Raw genomic sequence first — 17,998 nt, 5'->3', positions numbered from 1 at the left:
GAAAAGTGTCAGGTGCTCCCATCTTTAGTTCTAAATGGAAGGCCTTCTGACCTATGCCCTCGGCTGGGATGAAGCTGAGAAGAGTCTCTTGGGGCACAGCAATGGATCTTATCAGTACTTTTTCCCTTTTAAACTTGCATTTTCAGATATCAGGATTCCTCCTGGGAACACTGACACCTTGCTGAGGGTCTTGAAGTTTCTCTGAGATGAACTGATGAATTGGAACCATGGTGCAGAAGAAGAAGTTCTGTCCTCGGTTACTTGACTATCTAGTGATCGTAGGGGCCAGGTAACCCAGAGGAGACTGGCTTCTGTCTTGTCATGTGGGATAATCACAGAATCCAACCTTGTCCCATTTCCATGTCGCTTTAAATAGCTCGTGCTTTCCCTATTATCTTACCCTGATGGGAACATTGGTGCCCGTAGTGAAACTAACACAATCAGGTGGGCGGAGGGTATTGGCCTGGAGGGAAAGAGCCGGAGCATCTCTGTGATCTTGGGCAAATACGTGCTGTGTGCCTCAGTTTCCTTATTCTGTAAAAGTGGAAAAGCACGCTGCAACTTCTCTACCTCCACGTGCTGTTTTGGTAATCCTTGGCTAATACACCTTGAAAGATGCTAATTATCTGAAGGCGCTGGAGATGATTTTATTGTCACAGTTCTCAAATTTCAGGCCAGGCGTCTGTCTTCATGACAGTGCAGACCTCACTTAGCCTCCCAGCTGAACGTGGGGAGCAGCGCCCATGTTTTTTAAAGCCCTGCCGTTAGGTTGCTTTATCCACAATAGCATTTTGAGCCTTATTTGAAGGTTGACATGTGAGAGCATCCCACCCCTTCAGGCCGCTGAATTTGTCTTTGTGTTCTTCAGACACCCAAGCAGTGATAGTGTGGCCCAGACTCCCGAGCTCCTGCGGCGGTACCCCTTGGAGGATCACGCTGAGTTTCCGCTGCCCCCCGACGTAGTGTTCTTCTGCCAGCCTGAGGGCTGCCTGAGCGTGCGGCAGCGGCGCACGACCCTGCGGGACGACACCTCTTTCGTCTTCACCCTCACTGACAAGGACACCGGAGTCACGCGTTATGGCATCTGTGTTAACTTCTACCGCTCCTTCCAGAAACGAATGCCGAAGGAGAAAGGGGATGGGGGGGCCGGGTCTCGGGGGAAGGAAGCACCACGTGCCACCACCTGTGCCTCCGAAGAGAGCTCGGAGAGCGGCTCATCCCTGCAGCCTCCCAGTACCAATTCCACCCCTGACGTGAACCAGTCTCCTCGGGGCAAGCGCCGGGCCAAGGTGGGGAGCCGTTCCCGCAACAGTACTCTGACATCCCTGTGCGTGCTCAGCCACTACCCCTTCTTCTCCACCTTCCGAGAGTGTCTGTACACCCTCAAACGCCTGGTGGACTGCTGTAGCGAGCGACTCCTGGGCAAGAAGCTGAGCATCCCTCGAGGCATTCAGAGGTATGGCTGATACTCAGACGGCGGGGGAGGCATTGAGCGGGTAGGTGCAACGGGGCTGCGACAGAGGAAGGGCCCCCTAAAGCCTGAGGTCCTTCAGGCCTCCTGAAATGTGCCCATCCTTACGAAGCAGAAGACTGCTTCAGGGCTGGGCCCCTGCCGTCTCCGTACTGCGAGGAATGCTGAGGAATTTGATGTTTCACGGTGGGCAGGACGCTCAGTCCTCCCATCTGAACATTTTTATGCGTGTTCCCACCCTGTGCATACCCTCTGGTCCTTGCTGAGCTGAGAGAGGGGGCGTTTCCAGCTGGCCTCGCCGCGCCCTCTGCCGTGACATCAGGGTACAGCGGGAGACCAGCTCCTGCTCCTCACACGTCTGTTCTCTACTGTCTGTTCTTCAGGGACACCATGTGGCGCATCTTTACCGGGTCGTTGCTGGTGGAGGAGAAGTCCAGCGCCCTCCTGCATGACCTTCGCGAGATCGAGGCCTGGATCTACCGGCTGCTGCGCTCCCCGGTGCCCGTCTCTGGGCAGAAGCGAGTAGACATTGAGGTCCTCCCCCAGGAACTCCAGCAAGCGCTGACCTTTGCTCTTCCAGACCCCTCTCGATTCACCCTAGTGGACTTCCCCCTGCACCTTCCCTTGGAACTTCTGGGTGTGGATGCCTGCCTTCAGGTGCTCACCTGCATCCTGCTAGAGCACAAGGTGAGAGGGCCAGTTTCCCAGTCCTTACACGGCAGAGGCTAGACCAGGAGTCCTTCGAGGACAGGCACTGTGTCTTTCTCATCTGTTTTTATCTCCGGAAAGTAACACAATGCCAGGCATACGGCAGCTGCTCGGTCGGTGTGGTTTGAATCAAGGTACTAGTCTCGTGTGGGATGCGTTCAGAGGACTGACCACTTCGTTGATTTTCCTGAACTTGGCTGGTCTTATTTTCTGGAAATATCAGCAGTTCTTGTCCAGTGAGTGGTTGGTCCTGGGATTGAGGGCACAAGATCTAGGATGGTAAGGGAGTGGCTCCAGGGAACGTTACTACAGTGCTTGGCTAGGGATGTGGCAGGCAGGGTGAGGCATGGGGCATTGATAATTGTGGAAACTGAGCTCCTGGAGTCCTCGGTGTGGTGAAAGAAATGAGATTGTTGTTTTGGAAGGTGTTTTCTCATGAACTACCCTTATTGAATGGCCCTTGGGGGTGACTCGTGGCAGGTGGTGCTGCAGTCCCGAGACTACAACGCACTCTCCATGTCTGTGATGGCCTTTGTGGCCATGATCTACCCCCTGGAGTACATGTTTCCTGTTATCCCACTGCTGCCCACCTGCATGGCATCAGCAGAACAGGTGAGTCTCATGGTGCCTTCTGGCTTTGTCACAGCTGTCTCCCAAGTCTGTCCAGCTCTGAGGGAGAAGACTCATTGCCCACAGAGTTGCAAATCATGCGAACGACCCTGCATCCCTTATCATAACTTATTTGTCTGAAAAATAAGACCTCATATGAACTGATCTGGTGGCAAAACCTTTGCTGTTTATGGTCTTTATTTATCACAGTTAATATTAATGATTATAGTCTACTGACTACTCCATTACAGGTGATACATAATATATAGAAAATGTACGGTTACCTTTGTAAAATCTGAAAAATTCTGAATTTTGAAACACACCCACCCTCGAGAGTTTTGGAAAGGGATTGTGGAACTGACTCCTATCTCAAAAAAGCCTGACTCAGTAGGTGATCCCAATAGGTTTTGTTTTTGGTCTTAACCTCTTTATCTCTTCCTCAGCTGCTGTTGGCTCCAACCCCATATATCATCGGGGTCCCTGCCAGCTTCTTCCTCTACAAACTGGACTTCAAAATGCCTGATGATGTGTGGCTAGTGGATCTGGACAGCAACAGGGTAAGTTTCTTAACTGAGGCATTACAGAGTCCAGAATAGGATTGTGTTTTGTTTTTTCTAGATTACTCCCAAGAAGATCCTAAGTTGGTGGGTGGTTTCTGTTGTGAGACTCGTTGACACTTTCTTTTAAAATGCTACATTTGTTTTATTGGTTTAACAGGCCCTGGGTTAAACTCAAAGAATTACTGGGTTAAGTTTTGCCAGAATTAAGTGCTGCCCCCTACATCTTCCAGGAACAGGAGGGCAGTTGTGATTGTGGGGCCCTTACATGAGTTGTGGATCAGCTGATGGTTTTCCTGGACTGTGGTTTCTAGTAAGAGGCTATCTTTTGGCGTAGACTGTAGAAAAATTTATTTTGACGTCCTGCAGTGTGAGTACATTCAAACTTCAGTAGTAAGCTCTTCTGTGTGTTCATTATATAACATTAGAAAGTGCAAATAAGCATAAGAAAGAAGTCTAGGTGTATATAAGAATTATTAGGGGTCTCCCTAGAGGTTAAGTCTCAGTGCTATCACTGCTAAGGCCTGAGTTCGATCCCTAGCCAGGGAGCTACCCAAATGGCATAGCAGACCTCTCCTGTCTCGCCCGCTGCTCCCCTCAGCAGTGTGTTTCGGTCAATCCACCTGCTCTACTCCCCACTCTATCTCTGGTGGATCCTCTCACCCCTGCTTCTCTGGCCTACACCCCCAATTTTCTATGCAAAAAACAAAAACAATGTAAGAAAAAAAAAGGAATTATTAAAAGGTAATTATAAAGAAAAAAATAAAAACTGTAATCCTATTACATGTTAAATCCAATAACATTTACCTGTATTTCCTATGTGTGTATGTGTATCATACACATCTATATGTGAACATCTTATGTATGTGTGTAACGTATATATTCATATATATGTAATAAATTGTATATATAGATTCCTATTCATGCTACTTATCTTTGTGTATGAGAAACTCCTGAGCAACCAATTCTAACATCATGCTTTTATCTTCTTTCTGATGCAGGTGATTGCCCCCACCAATGCGGAAGTGCTCCCTATCCTGCCGGAACCAGAATCCTTAGAGTTGAAAAAGCATTTAAAGCAGGTACATGAGATGCCTCCCTGGTGGTGCAAGAGGTTAAGTCTCAGCACTATGAAGTTATCCACAGCCACTGCAGCACGAGTTCGATCCCTGGCCAGGGAGGTGACCCACATGGTGCAGCAGACCTCTCTTGTCACGCCTGCTGCTCCCCTCAGCCTGTTCTGCTCCCCATTCTGTCTCTGGTGAATCCTCTCACCCCCTGCCCCTCTGGCCTGCACCCCAGGTTTTGTATGCATAAATAAATAAAGTAAGTCTTTAAAAGAAAAAAAAGCAGGTACGTGGGGAGTGAAGACAGCAAGGGGAGCGGGACATGTGGAGGCCGCGTTAGTCAGACTGTTGTAAGAGCCAGTTTCCACTCAGACTTCAAGAGGAGCAGACTTTCTTAGCCTTAGGTGGACTTTTCTGGGTGGCAGGGTGACTGTCCAAAGGGACTTTTCAGATTCCTCCTGATTCATTGTATGCCTCCTCCTCCATAATGCTTAACCCTTTGCTTTCTGTTTCTTGTCACATCTGCCATTCTTTAAGGCCTTGTAGTGTTCACTCAGCCTTGTAGAGAGAGTTGTAGTTTGGACAGTCTGACTTCTTTTGTATTTTCTTCCTGGATTGATCTCTAGGTCCCTATAGAATCCTTCCTTCAAAAACTCCTTTCTTTGAGTAATCCTTTATTTTATTTTATTAATTTTTTTTAAAGATTTATTTTATTTAGTTATATAAGCACTGGGTACAGTCAGAAGCGTGGGAGGGTGAGAGAATTCACCAGAGCCAGAGCGGGGAGCAGAGCAGGCAGAAGGACCGAAGTACACTGCTGAGGGGAGCAGCGGGCGGCAGGAGAGATCTGTGCAACATGTGGGACCCTCCTCCAGTGGCCGGGGAGCAGCCGGGGATCAAACCGGCGCTGCAGAGGCTGCAGGCAGCTTCGCAACCCAGCACTCAACCGCTGCGCCACCGGGGAGGCCTTTGAGTAATCCTTTAAATGCGTTTTTCATTCATTGATTTTCTTCTTCTCCATGCTGAACACAGTACCTGAAGGTAAAATGAGACAAGGACCCATTCCTTCGCCCTGCTGTATGTGTCATGTAGACCCCATTTAGATAGTTGTGTAGTTCCCTTTAGGAATCCCTGCTCACATTTGAAGGGTCTTCAGAAAGCTCTGTGTTGTCTGAGCTCCTTAGCATTACCTCTAGATGCTGTCTGTTTGCATTTAAGTGGGTCATTTTGTACCATCCTTCTCACTTTCACTTGCTTTGCTTCACTGCTGATGTAACACGATACCTTGTTACTGCAGAGTCTGATGAGGATTGCAAGTTCAGAAAGTCCTCTAGCTGTCTTTCCTTGCTTTATGACTAATGAGTTGGAGATATTGCTATATGGGATGACATTGAATTGTTTATGGAAGCTAAGATCCTTGGGCTCATGGATCCTGTATTCTTAACTCCTCCCACTCAAAGTGTGGTCCATGGACCAGTAGCATTAGCATTGCCAGGATTTGTGAAAAGTGCAGAATCACCCTACACATATTGATTGAGAATCTGCATTTTAACAGTCTCCCCAGTGGTGATTCCTGTGCTCATTAAACAGAAGAAGCACTACTAGTCTGGACTGGTCTTTTTCATTGCCCGTGGGCCCTCCTAGGGGCTGATTTAGATGGGAAGCACTGAGCTTGTGAGGCCCAGGGTTCCTGTGTCCTTCAGAGAAACCGTGCTTTTACGTGTCTTAGCTGTTTTAATTTCCACATAGATTTCAGTTGAGACATAAGATTTTATGGCTAAAATAAATTTGAAAATTATTGACCTGGACTTCAGATTTGATCAAGTTGCTTCGAGCAAGGTGTCTTTAGTGAAAGATTTATATAATTCAGATAGTTTTTCTAAAAGTTAAAATGGCGCCTCCCTGGTGGCACAAGGGATTAAGTCTCAAAGCTATGAAGCTGTCAGCAGCCACTGCAGCACAAGTTTGATCCCTGACCAGGGAGCTGACCCACATGGCACAGCAGACCTCTCCTGTCTTGCCTGTTCTGCTCTCCACTCTGTCTCTGGTGAATCCTCTCACCCTTTCCCCTACCTCCCCGTACCTCTGGCCTACACCCCAGCTCTTGTATGCATAAATAAATAAAATAAATTAAAAACAAAACAACACCATAACTTCTTTTTAAAAAAAAAGTTAAAATGTTTGGATTCTAATGTTCGGAGTCTACCTGGTTGTGTAGATTTGCAATCTACATGCATGACTAACTAAATCAAATTGTTTTTATAGCTTCAACTGTACTTAAACTTTCCAACCCTTTTCAACATCCATAGTTACTGAACTTTGTAAACTGACACTGAAGCTTTATGGTGGTCTGTTGCACCAACACTCTAAACTTTTACAGTGTAATACATGTTATTTTTCAAAGGCAAAAAAAAGGTTAATGTCTCAAGGTTATTGCCTGCTTGAGCAGCATTTGGTGGAGGATCTTTTATGTTCATTTGTAAAAAAGGAAAAGTAAACCAGATTGCAAATCCTTGTTTTTTAAAAAGCTTAAATCATGTACCCAGTACTAGGTCCAAATTGTGTAGTGTTACATTAAACTTAAATTGCATTCTGTCAACCAATATGCTTGTATTCTGGTAAGCATGGTTATGTTGAAATAAAATTTTTAAATGGAGGGGGGAGGAGAGATAAAATGAAAATTTCAAAGGCAAAAAGTAATTTTGGATTCTTATATCAAAGTTGACAGCTCTTCCCTAGGAGACAAGGCATCTCCCCTAGCAGTCAGGAGCCCCTCTCCCATGTGGGGTTTCTTGTTGTCCCCCAGGCCCTTGCCAGCATGAGTCTGAACACCCAGCCCATCCTCAACCTGGAGAAATTCCACGAGGGCCAGGAGATCCCCCTTCTCTTGGGGAGGCCTTCCAGTGACCTTCAGTCCACACCTTCCACCGAATTCAACCCGCTCATCTATGGCAATGATGTGGACTCTGTGGATGTTGCAACCAGGTAGGCCCAGCAGACCAGACACCCACAAGCTCTAGAGTCGGTCTCTGTCCCTCAGTGACCTTGGGGCAGGCTACCTAACTGAGCCAGAGTGTCTTTGTATATAAAACATGTATGCTGCTTTATCTATATAAATAAGGCTGTTTTCCACCTTGGGAACAGCAAAGAGAAGAAATAGTTTACATTCTCAGACCTTGTAGGCCTTGAGTAAAGAAGGCGATGGCTGATTCTTTGCCTTTCCCCCAGTGCTGGGAGCCTGTTAAATGACGGGGGGTGGTCTGAGACCTTGGATCGCAGGGACCCTTACCCTGCAGGGTGTGGGACTTGGATCATCTCACCATCCCCTTCTTCCCCAGAGTGGCCATGGTCCGTTTCTTCAACTCCCCCAACGTGCTGCAGGGCTTTCAGATGCACACACGTACCCTGCGTCTCTTCCCGCGGCCGGTGGTAGCTTTTCAAGCTGGCTCCTTTCTAGCCTCACGTCCCCGGCAGACTCCTTTCGCTGAGAAGCTGGCCAGGACGCAGGCTGTGGAGTATTTTGGAGAGTGGATCCTTAACCCTACTAACTACGCCTTTCAGCGAATTCACAACAGTGAGTCCACCTGCCTCTGCCCTGCCCACCTTCTGCTGGTCCCTTCCCTTGCGGCCTCTGCCTTACTTTCCCTTTTGCGTCTTCCTTTCTAATCTTTGACCTGCCTCTCTCATTCCTGTTTTGCTCTAGAGTTTTTTCCTACCCTTCTCTTATGTTCTGTTCGCTTCTCCCCCTCGTTGCTAACGCCATGCTTTTTTTCATTGGATAGACATGTTTGATCCGGCCTTGATCGGCGATAAACCCAAGTGGTATGCGCATCAGCTGCAGCCCATCCACTACCGCGTCTATGACGGCAACTCCCAGCTGGCCGAGGCGCTGAGCGTGCCGCCCGAGCACGACTCGGACTCGGACCCGACCGACGACAGGTGAGCAGCCCCAGGGCAGCAAAGCCCAGCATACGCACCTCTCAGGATGCAGACGTCTGTCTCTGAAGCCTGGGATTATATCTTAGTTGATATTTTTTGCTAGCATCCTTATTTTATCTTATCCCCTACCCTTGAATATGGAGTGCTCCCCTTTAATTTTTCCTAGTGCTGACTGCTGATTCTTTTCCTTGTCTTTCTGTTTCACACCTATTTTTAATGCTCTTTGCTCTGCAGTGGCAGCGATAGTATGGATTATGATGACTCAAGCTCTTCCTATTCTTCCCTTGGTGACTTTGTCAGTGAAATGATGAAATGTGACATCAATGGTGATACTCCTAGTAAGTGTATTGGGGAAACGGGCAGCTCAGGGCAGAGCGGGGGTTCCAGGATGGTGTGGTCTGTACCTTGGTTTTTGGCAGATGTGGATCCCCTGACACATGCGGCACTGGGGGATGCGAGTGAGGTGGAGATTGACGAGCTGCAGAACCAGAAGGAAGCAGAGGAGCCGGGCCCGGACAGCGAGAACTCTCAGGAAAACCGCCCGCTGTGCTCTAGCTCCAGCACCACCGCCAGCAGCAGTTCCAGCACCATCATCCGTGGGGCCAGCTCCGTACGTGGGGATTTGGAGGGCTAGAGATGTGAGAACTGTCACTTGGGGTGGGGCCTCAGCTCTGCTAGGAAAGCTATGTTGAAGCTATTGATTTGCTTCTTGCTCCATGATCTCCCATCTTCCCTCCCTGAGTCCTATAGCTCAGAGCCTGTGAGATAGGATTTTGACACCAGAAGGAGATCTCTAGGCTTTGTCAGGGTTTAGCTAGACCCCTCCCCGTGCATAGTTGATATGCACAGAACACGTAGGGGTCACCGCTCTTCCCCTCACATTCCTGAGAATAGTAATCTGACAGGCCTGGCCCTGCCAAAGTGAGACTATGGGCCAGCGTCACTTGGCACCGGTGACCATCTTTTATCCCATGTGGCCCTCAGGAACCTTCTGACTCAGCAGAGATGGATGATAAAGCAGCAGCAGGCGGCTCCAAGCCCCTTCCCCCCGCACCTCCCAGCACCGGCAAATCAAGTGTGGACAGGCGTCCCGGAGAGGGGTCAGTGCGCCGGCGACCCTATGACAGTCCCAACTTCGAGCCCCAGTATGGCTCTCCCCCTGAGGAAGATGATGATGAGCAGGGGGAGAGTTACACTCCCCAATTCAGCCAACATGTCAATGGCAATCGGTGAGAGCCTGGGAATACCTTCTAGACGGGTCACTGAAGGACCTCACCACAGTGAACCAGGGTGAGGGTTAATCGGAAGGTCCCAGAAGACTGAATGCTCTCGTGGTCCTGACACCCCAGGAGGGTGGCATTTTCATCCAGGAGTGTTGGAGTTGTGGGGAGGGGATGGTGACTACAGGGTGGTGTCAGCCACATGCCCCCCAAGGGTAGGCACCCTGGCCTGGGCTCACAGATACGCCTGTGCATTTAAGGGCTCAGAAGCTGCTGCGGCCCAACAGCTTGAAACTGGCCAGCGACTCAGATGCAGAGTCAGACTCCCGAGCGAGCTCTCCCACCTCCACCGTCTCCAACAACAGCACCGAGGGCTTCGGGGGCATCGTGTCTTTTGCCAGTAAGTGCCTCTCTCATGCCTCTGTCCCACCTTCTCTCCAGGGGGCCTGGCCGGGGCAGATGCTGCTCCGAACTTCCCGGGTAGGACAGAGCTGGCATTATCTAGCCAGATCTGGCATTATCAAGTCCATTTTGAGTCGGTTGGGTGATAGTGAATAAGGGCTTTCTAGGGGAGGTCAATAAAGGAGGAAGGAACAGGTTATACCTGGAAGCGTCTATTTTAGATAAGATCATCGGTCAACTTAAAAATAAACATTACATTAAAAATCATTTAATTGTATGTGTATTTTACGGAAATAGTCTGATCAGATTTGACTTGGTTTAATTTTTTTTGCCTGGGAAGAATTTTTCATGAAGATGCTGTGAGATCTGTGTGAGGGTGGCTTTTATGTGGGGAGACTACTTCCAGAAATGGGGGAAGTGTCAGCAATGGAAGGCAGACGAGGGGCCAGGGAGCCAACACAGGCCTTGATGACAAGTATGAGTTTTTCAGAAGCCAGAAAGGGACAGCACCTCCTTCAGCCCAGAAGCATGTAGCTGAGTTAGTACGAGACTTGGCGATCACTGAGAGGAAGTAACCAGACAACATTATCCCTGGGTTTTGAGCCATCCTGGCAATGGTTTATTGTTTGTCCTGAGTTAGGGCTGGTCCTACTAAGGTCGCTCAGAGCCACTGGGAATAGGTGTGTGGGGAGGCAGAGAGGATGTCTGCCTACCCTAACTCCTTGCTCCGCTCCTCTCGGTAGGCAGCCTATATCGGAACCACGGTACCAGCTTCAGTCTTTCAAACCTCACACTGCCCACCAAAGGCGCCCGCGAGAAGACCACGCCCTTCCCCAGTCTGAAAGGTGACACTGGCCCTCCTCTCACCACACCAGGGTCCTCTGGGAAGAACGTCAGGCCTGTGGGTGCTTGTCAGGAGCCCCCGTGTGATGGCTCCTTTGACCTGGCTGTTGCCCCTCACGTGGCTTCTCATGGCTTTCACCTCCACACATCATCGCCTCTCGCTGGTTTTCAGAAGGAAACTGTCTTTGTAGCTAGAGAGAAAAGCCCCATCACATCATTAGGATGGTGGCAACTGGGCGGTTGCTTCTCAGGGGAACTTGCCAGAGGAAGCTCGTTAACAAGGGAGCATCAGCTGCTGCCAGCCACGTGCCAGCTCCTGCGGCTGGAACTGCGGATGGCCTCCTTCCTGGGGCGCTGACCAGCCAGAGGGTCAGGCAGAGCCTGGCGGTCTTATCATCAGGCCTGTCACCTTGACTTCACGTCAGCTTAGGGCCTGTGAGCAGGCCAGGTAGTATCGGTTGGCATCTAGGGTAGTCAAGACCTTAGTTGATTTACATTTATAATCTCTGACAGTTTGAGGGGCTCCTCTGAATTTACTGTGACTTTGGTCTGTTTTTTTTTGGATAGCGTGCAGAAATATTTAATCATGACAGGAAGCACAGTGAGAAGCAGCTCCGTGTATTTTGTTTTATTTTATTTTTTTTTTTGCATAGAAGAACTGGGGTATAGGCCAGAGGGGTGGGGGGTGGTGAGAGGATTCACCAGAGACAGAGTGGGGAGCAGAACAGGCAGATGTACTGAAGTACACTGCTGAGGGGGGCAGTGGCGAGACAGGAGAGGTCTGCTTCACCATGTGGGTCAGCTCCCTGGCTGGGGATGGAACTCAGGCCATAGCAGTCACAGTGCTGAGACTTAACCTCTAGGCCACTGGGGACCTCTCTTCCCAGTGATTTAACTGTCAGGAATCTAGGGAATGTTCTCTGGTGGGGATGGGAACATGAGTAGATGGATAGAAGGGCACCCTGGCTCCGGGGTAGGGAAGTGGCACAGATGCACACGGTGCTGGCAGGTTAGGCACAGATAGGCATGAGCGTCGCTGGCAGCCCTTGGGGGCACAGTGGAGAGGGAGCGCTGCTGCCACTCTCGCTGCATGCTGATGCTTCACTTCATCTGCCGCACTTAACCCCCACCCTTCTCCCATCCTCACACCCCCACTCTACTCCCACCACAGCATCTGCAAGACGATCTCTCCCCCTGCACACCCATAGACCCTCCGGACCCCACGTTAGGTGTTCCGTGAAGCCAGCGGTCCCTCTTCCCCGCATGTGCCTGTCAAGTACCAGAAGGCTCCCCGTGTCCCTTGCCCTGCCCCTGACTTTGAGACGCCACCGTCGTAAGGATGATCTTCCCTAAAGCCTTGGTTGTCTCCTGGTCACTTGACCAGCTCTGAGGTGCCTCAGAACCAAGGTTATGTGCACTAAGCTTTGGGAGAATGCTCAGATCATCTGGCTTACAGCTCCATTGAGGGGTACAGGGGTTGCGGTATCGTGGTGCACCTACTAATTGTGTATTTTGTGTCCCAGTATTTGGGCTAAATACTCTAATGGAGATTGTTACTGAAGCCGGCCCCGGGAGTGGTGAAGGTGGGTCTTGCCTGCGAGCTGTGCATGATCTTTTTCTCCTAGCATCTTCTGTGCCTGCCTGAGGCCATCCTCCTCATGGAGCCAGCTGCACCCCATGAGTGACCTGCCTTGCCCCGCCCCCGTGACGCCTGTGCTTGCTCTGGGGCGTTCTGCTGGTGCATGTGGAGTGGTCTGAGCCACCCTCCCCACTTCCTCCACATTGCCGTAGCTGATTTCTACTTGTGTGTGATGCCCCGGTGCCAGCCTTGCCCAGACCTTTGGGGCATGGGTGTGGAGCGTGGCTGCCCAGGGCTGCGCTCGCACGAGCCACCAGCTAGAGCAGTGCTGTCTCTCACTCCTCCTTCCCGGCTGTAGGAAACAGGAGGGCCCTGGTGGACCAGAAGTCTTCTGTCATCAAACACAGTCCAACGGTGAAGAGAGAGCCTCCGTCACCCCAGGGCCGGTCCAGCAATTCCAGGTAATAAATGGCGGAGCTGTTTGAACAGTTCTTGGAGAGGTGGTGATTTCTGTACCGACTTTAGTATGCTCAAAAAAGGAAGAGAAGCGCTCAGTTGGGTAGATGTAATTAATTCGTGCTTCCCATTCTGACTCAACCCCCAGGCGGCAGTAGTAGCTCACGGTGTTGAGGGTGACACGGCAGTGGAGGGCACTTGGCAAACCCGGCTATCTGGGGTGCCGGGGACTTGGGCATTTGGAGACCGGGCCTGGTGTTTGAGCCCTGGAGGTGAACTAGTCTGGCAGAAGGGGGTTGCTCTGGGAAGGAGCCGGTGCCCACAGAAGCGGTGTGTGCACCCCACAGTGAGAACCAGCAGTTCCTGAAGGACGTGGTACACAGTGTGCTGGACGGCCAGGGAGTTGGCTGGCTCAACATGAAAAAGGTGCGGCGGCTGCTGGAGAGCGAGCAGCTGCGGGTGTTTGTCCTGAGCAAGCTGAGCCGCACGGTGCAGTCTGAGGATGACGCACGGCAGGATGTCATCCCCGATGTGGTCAGTGTTGGGCTCGGGGGTTGGAATCAAGAGGGAAGAGGGATGCAGACACCGCAGGCATCTCTGCTGACTCTGGCCCCTGGGCTGTTGTCGCAGGAGATCAGCCGAAAGGTGTACAAAGGAATGTTGGACCTGCTCAAGTGCACCGTCCTCAGCCTGGAGCAGTCCTATGCCCGCGCGGGCCTGGGGGGCATGGCCAGCATCTTCGGGCTGCTGGAGATCGCACAGACCCACTACTATAGTAAAGGTAGGGGTTGTGTTGACCGCAGCCTGCCAGTCCCACTCTCCCACTTGTCCCCAAAAGAAAGGGAACTTGTCCCCGTGGCAAGCTTCCCAGTGCCACCTGCTTCCCGCCGGGTGTGGGGGTTTTATTTTCTAGGGCCTGTTCCTCTGTCGTGGGTATTTTTTCATCATAAAATATGAGATGTCAGCTTTTTCCTTGCACTTCTTCCATCCACCTCCTCCCCTATCCTTGCTTCTCCCTCCCTGCTCATTTCCTTCCCTTTCCCCATGCATTCTTCTTTCTGACCTCTTCCTATATGCAATCCTTCTCAGAACCAGACAAGCGGAGGAGAAGTCCAACAGAGAGCGTAAATACCCCCGTGGGCAAGGAGCCTGGCCTGGCTGGGCGGGGGGACCCGAAGGCCATGGCACAACTGAGGGTTCCCCAGCTGGGACCTCGGGCACCAAGCGCTGCAGGAAGGGGCCTTAAGGAACTGGACACCAGAAGTTTAAAGGAAGAGAATTTTGTTGCTTCTATTGGTATGTATCTCCGTGTTTGGTAGGATGAAGGGGTTCTGGTTTCTTAAATATCTCTTCTTCCTTTCAATTCATCCAGAATCCTGCCTTTCTCTTCCCCATGCTTTGCTTTCTGGAGAGGGCAGTAGGTCTGTGTCCATCTGTAATGGCATTTCTTTCCACTTCTTCATCTCTTGGGCTGCATAGACTGCCCTCCCCTGCATCTCAGAGGAAGATGGAGCTTTGGCCTAGCTGGCCCAGAGAGGCGTTATTTACATCTGGAGGTTTTATTCACATCTGGATTTCTGACAGAGAGGCCGTATGAGCTCCTGGAAGCTATAAGGAAATTTATAGATATGTTTGGTCTGTAAAATTTAATCATCTGGGTCTCTGACGCTGGTCTCCCCCATTCAGGCATCACACTGCCCTTGAATTTGCTCCTCTAGGGCGTGTCTAGCAATTGTATTTCCCTGAGTTCTGTACCTCAGATACAGATTTCTGAGTGAGCTTTCCTTTAACCCTTTCCTTCCTGGACTTAAGAGCTTGCTTGTGTTTGGTGCTCCTCTGCTCCCACCCAGGCAGGGCCTCAGGGAGTTCTCTGCTGTCTCCTCTGTTTGGCTTGCTCCCTGCTTGACCATGCATCATCTAGGTTGTCTCTTTCTTCACTGGTTCTCAGCCCTTGGGTAATAGGCGTCTAGCTGCAGCCTCTGCCGTGACCATTAAACAATTGTCTTTGCTCCTGTAAGTGGTAATGAGGAGCCAGTTTCTTTTTTAGGGGAGCAGGGAGTCCTAGAGCTCATCAACTCTGCCTCTCTCCTGCCTGATGTGATGTACTAGAAAGAGTAGTGACCTGCAAGCCTGGAGGTCTGGAGTGTTAGTCCCATGTGTGCCCCTGACTAAAAAGGGGATGTCGGGTAAATTATTTGCCCTCTCAGTGTCTCTGTCTCCTTATCTGGGAATGAGGACCTTGGGCTAGTCGCTAGTGTTCTCTCTCCTTTACCCCAACTATTCTGTTCTTGACCATGTAATGTTTCCTCACCTCTACCAGAGGCTTTTTTCCAGATGATCCCTCAGGAGGGGTCTCTCGGTAGGGCAGGCACTAATTCTGAAGGTGAGTTGGTTTTGTGGGTAGTGATAAGCAGGGGTGCTGACTGCCTGCACGAGTAGCCTCTGTTCCATTCAGTGAATTGAACAGATCGACGCTCATGCTTCTGCAAGAGGCCCTCTGGCTGCTTGGATCCACTCTCTGTCTCACCAGACGCTGTGAAGGTGCCGTCACGTGCTCCTCTGGCAGAGGACGCCTGGTGCAGGGGAGTCTGCCTGGTCCTGAGTGACAGGGTCCTGAGCTCCAGCCTCTTTGGGATCGGTTTCCTTGCGCCAGGAGCTCACTTCAGGGCGCTTCCAGCTCTAGCACTGCGGGGGTTCTGGAGTCTTTAGTTCATGAGCTGGGGGAAAGACATGGGCTCTCCTGATTTTTTAACTCCCCACAATGAAGCTATCTTTTTAATCTCTTGGTTTGTAACCCTGTACCTGAGACGGAATCAACTTGGGTGGGTGGGTTTCCATTTCGTCTGCCTGACTGGTCTCTGACTCTCTCTGTCTTTCTCTCCTGCTTGCATTGCATCTGGGGTAGAATTGTGGAACAAGCACCAGGAAGTGAAAAGGCAAAAAGCTTTGGAAAAACAGAGTAAGGAACAAATGCCCCTTCCTGTTCCCACATCTCCCATACCTGCCAACTCCCCAGGCCCATTGGGGCAGGCTCACTTTGTCAGCCCCACCCCAAATTTGTTCTTGGGGGATATTTGGAATAAAAGCAGGTAGGTGGTCTGTGACTCACGGGTCTGTGGCTTGTAGGCTGCTTCATCCCCCCCTCATAGCAATCAGGCTGTAACCAGGGCGTCTACTGAGTAAAAACCCTTAGAACTTGGTCCCGTATTGCTTCAGCGATGGTGGGGAGAACGTTTGCTATTTTCAGTGCCCCTCATTGGCTGATTCCTCCCGCACCGGTTAGGAGGCCTGTGGGCACAGTTGGCAGAGATGGTTGCTGTCCCTCTGTGTTGAGTCTGTAGCTGCCCAACTCTGGTGGCTGCCCTAGGCACGCTTTCTTGCTTTCTGTCATTCTGTCCTTCTGCCATACCATGGTGGGTGTGGGGGTGCAATGAGGGTGGTTTTATCTCAAATGTAGGAGTCGTAGGGTGGGGATAGGCAGCGTCCATTGAAACAACTGTGATTCTTTACTCACCGGGCCTGTCCTTTCCTTATTCCTCTCACACCTTTGTTTGGGAAGCACTGAGTAGCCTGGGGATCCTCAAATGGTGTCCGGCACCAGCGAGGCCCCGACTCTGAGTGCCGTGGAATGTGGTGTGGACAGTTGGCAGAGCTTTTCTGTTTTAGGATGATGGGTAAGAATTTTCTCAGATTGAGAAGATGATTGCAGAACCCCTTGAGGCCAGGTCTTATCTGCCCTACTTGGTTCTTAAGGCAGCCCAGGCCTTCGTCCACGGGGCCGGCGCGTGGCAGTCTCTGGGAAGGTGCCTGGGACGTGCGGGGCAGGCCGTGCTGCCGTCCCACGCCCTTCACCAGTCTGCCCCAGCCTCTGTACTGAGTCACAGAAGTCTTCCCCTACTCAGGGCCTGAGGTAATCAAACCTGCCTTTGACCTTGGTGAGACGGAGGAGAAAAAGTCCCAGATCAGCGCAGACAGCGGTGTGAGCTTGACATCTGCTTCCCAGGTTTGTGACAAACTTGAGAAATGTGAGCATTAAATTTGCCATCTCAGATCACTTCTTTAAGTTCTCACAAACACACAGAGAGAGAGAGAGAGAAATGAAACAACAATCTTAACATAGAATAGATATCTGAAGTGAGACTTTCAAGGATTGAGTGACTTGGAAAATGTTTATAAAGTTCTGTACAGTAAGACCCCAAAATTTATTTTTTACATATATATAGAAAAGACTGGAAAGAAATGTACTAAAACCTTAATAGTAGTTAATGAGGTCATACGTTTATGACTTCTTTTTATTTCCTGTTCTTGCATATATTTCCTAAGGTGAGCATGTATTTCTTTAATGTTTATATTTTTATTATAGAAGTTATATATATTGTATATTCGTGGAAAAACCAAATTTCTCATGACCTTCTAGGGGTAATAATAGAAGGGTGGGGGTGGGGAGGAGGAAGAAGATAAGTCTTTCTTAGGAAAATTGAGACTAGACTGGAAACCTTCTGTGATGAGTCTGCGTCCCTGTGTCTTGTTTCAGAGGACCGATCTCGACTCTGTCATCGGCGTGAGTCCAGCTGTCATGATCCGAAGCTCAAGTCAGGATTCTGAAGTTAGCACCGTGGTAGGGGAACACCACACCGGCATCTTGGTGGGTGGGGTGTGAATCCCCCTTTGGAAAAGGAGGCTCCTTTATCCTTTGGAGGCTGCTCTTAGTCTCAGGTCAGCCTGGTTCTCAAGGTGGAGATGTTTACCTGTCTTGGGTCTGTGTATGCAGGATCAGACCCTGAGATTTCACCCAGGGCTTCTCCCCTTCTTGTAAAGAAGGTTCTTCCAGAGGGACACCAACACAGCTTTGAGATTCAGGACTTATTTATGCAACAGAGAGCTCTAACAGCTCTCTGGCATATCTAGGACCCTTCCCAGGGAATATCCTTACTACCTTTTTTCCTTTTCAGGTGAGTAATAGTTCCGGGGAGACCCTTGGAGCAGACAGTGACCTGAGCAGCAACGCAGGTGATGGGCCAGGCGGCGAGGGCGGTACCCACTTGGCAAGCTCTCGGGGCACTTTGTCCGACAGTGAAATTGAGACTAACTCTGCTACCAGTGCCATCTTTGTAAGTTTTGTTTACGAACAAATGGATAGCATCTCT

The 17,998-nt window shown here is 50.3% G+C and overlaps 1 protein-coding gene across 34 annotated transcripts in view; it reads left to right on the top strand.

The window, feature by feature from the left end:
• Window positions 1–227: 227 nt before the first annotated feature.
• Window positions 228–17,998, top strand: part of MADD (MAP kinase activating death domain) — a gene marked incomplete at both ends in the record, with an annotated part of 34,004 nt that continues 16,233 nt past the window's right edge. For 4 of the 34 annotated variants that reach the window (XM_084241710.1, XM_084241706.1, XM_084241705.1 and 1 more), the window contains 21 exons: window positions 228–289; window positions 869–1,456; window positions 1,855–2,158; window positions 2,660–2,791; window positions 3,232–3,345; window positions 4,347–4,427; window positions 7,219–7,397; window positions 7,751–7,986; window positions 8,195–8,351; window positions 8,586–8,689; window positions 8,771–8,961; window positions 9,336–9,580; window positions 9,832–9,971; window positions 10,717–10,818; window positions 12,754–12,856; window positions 13,199–13,385; window positions 13,482–13,632; window positions 13,941–14,147; window positions 16,754–16,854; window positions 17,386–17,457; window positions 17,804–17,962. In XM_084241710.1, the coding sequence (XP_084097836.1) occupies window positions 228–289; window positions 869–1,456; window positions 1,855–2,158; window positions 2,660–2,791; window positions 3,232–3,345; window positions 4,347–4,427; window positions 7,219–7,397; window positions 7,751–7,986; window positions 8,195–8,351; window positions 8,586–8,689; window positions 8,771–8,961; window positions 9,336–9,580; window positions 9,832–9,971; window positions 10,717–10,818; window positions 12,754–12,856; window positions 13,199–13,385; window positions 13,482–13,632; window positions 13,941–14,147; window positions 16,754–16,854; window positions 17,386–17,457; window positions 17,804–17,962 (3,615 nt within the window). Of the gene's footprint in view, window positions 290–868; window positions 1,457–1,854; window positions 2,159–2,659; window positions 2,792–3,231; window positions 3,346–4,346; window positions 4,428–7,218; window positions 7,398–7,750; window positions 7,987–8,194; window positions 8,352–8,585; window positions 8,690–8,770; window positions 8,962–9,335; window positions 9,581–9,831; window positions 9,972–10,716; window positions 10,819–12,339; window positions 12,400–12,753; window positions 12,857–13,132; window positions 13,386–13,481; window positions 13,633–13,940; window positions 14,148–15,756; window positions 15,811–16,753; window positions 16,855–17,385; window positions 17,470–17,803; window positions 17,963–17,998 lie in introns of all 34 variants that reach the window. The other 30 variants (XM_084241732.1, XM_084241726.1, XM_084241714.1 and 27 more) reach the window with 19 other exon arrangements.

Source organism: Talpa europaea (genome assembly GCF_964194135.1).
Source record: "Talpa europaea genome assembly, chromosome: 1".
NCBI lineage: Eukaryota > Metazoa > Chordata > Mammalia > Eulipotyphla > Talpidae > Talpa > Talpa europaea.
The sequence above is the reverse complement of the archived record's forward strand: the minus strand, read 5'-3'. Positions and strand labels throughout refer to the sequence as shown.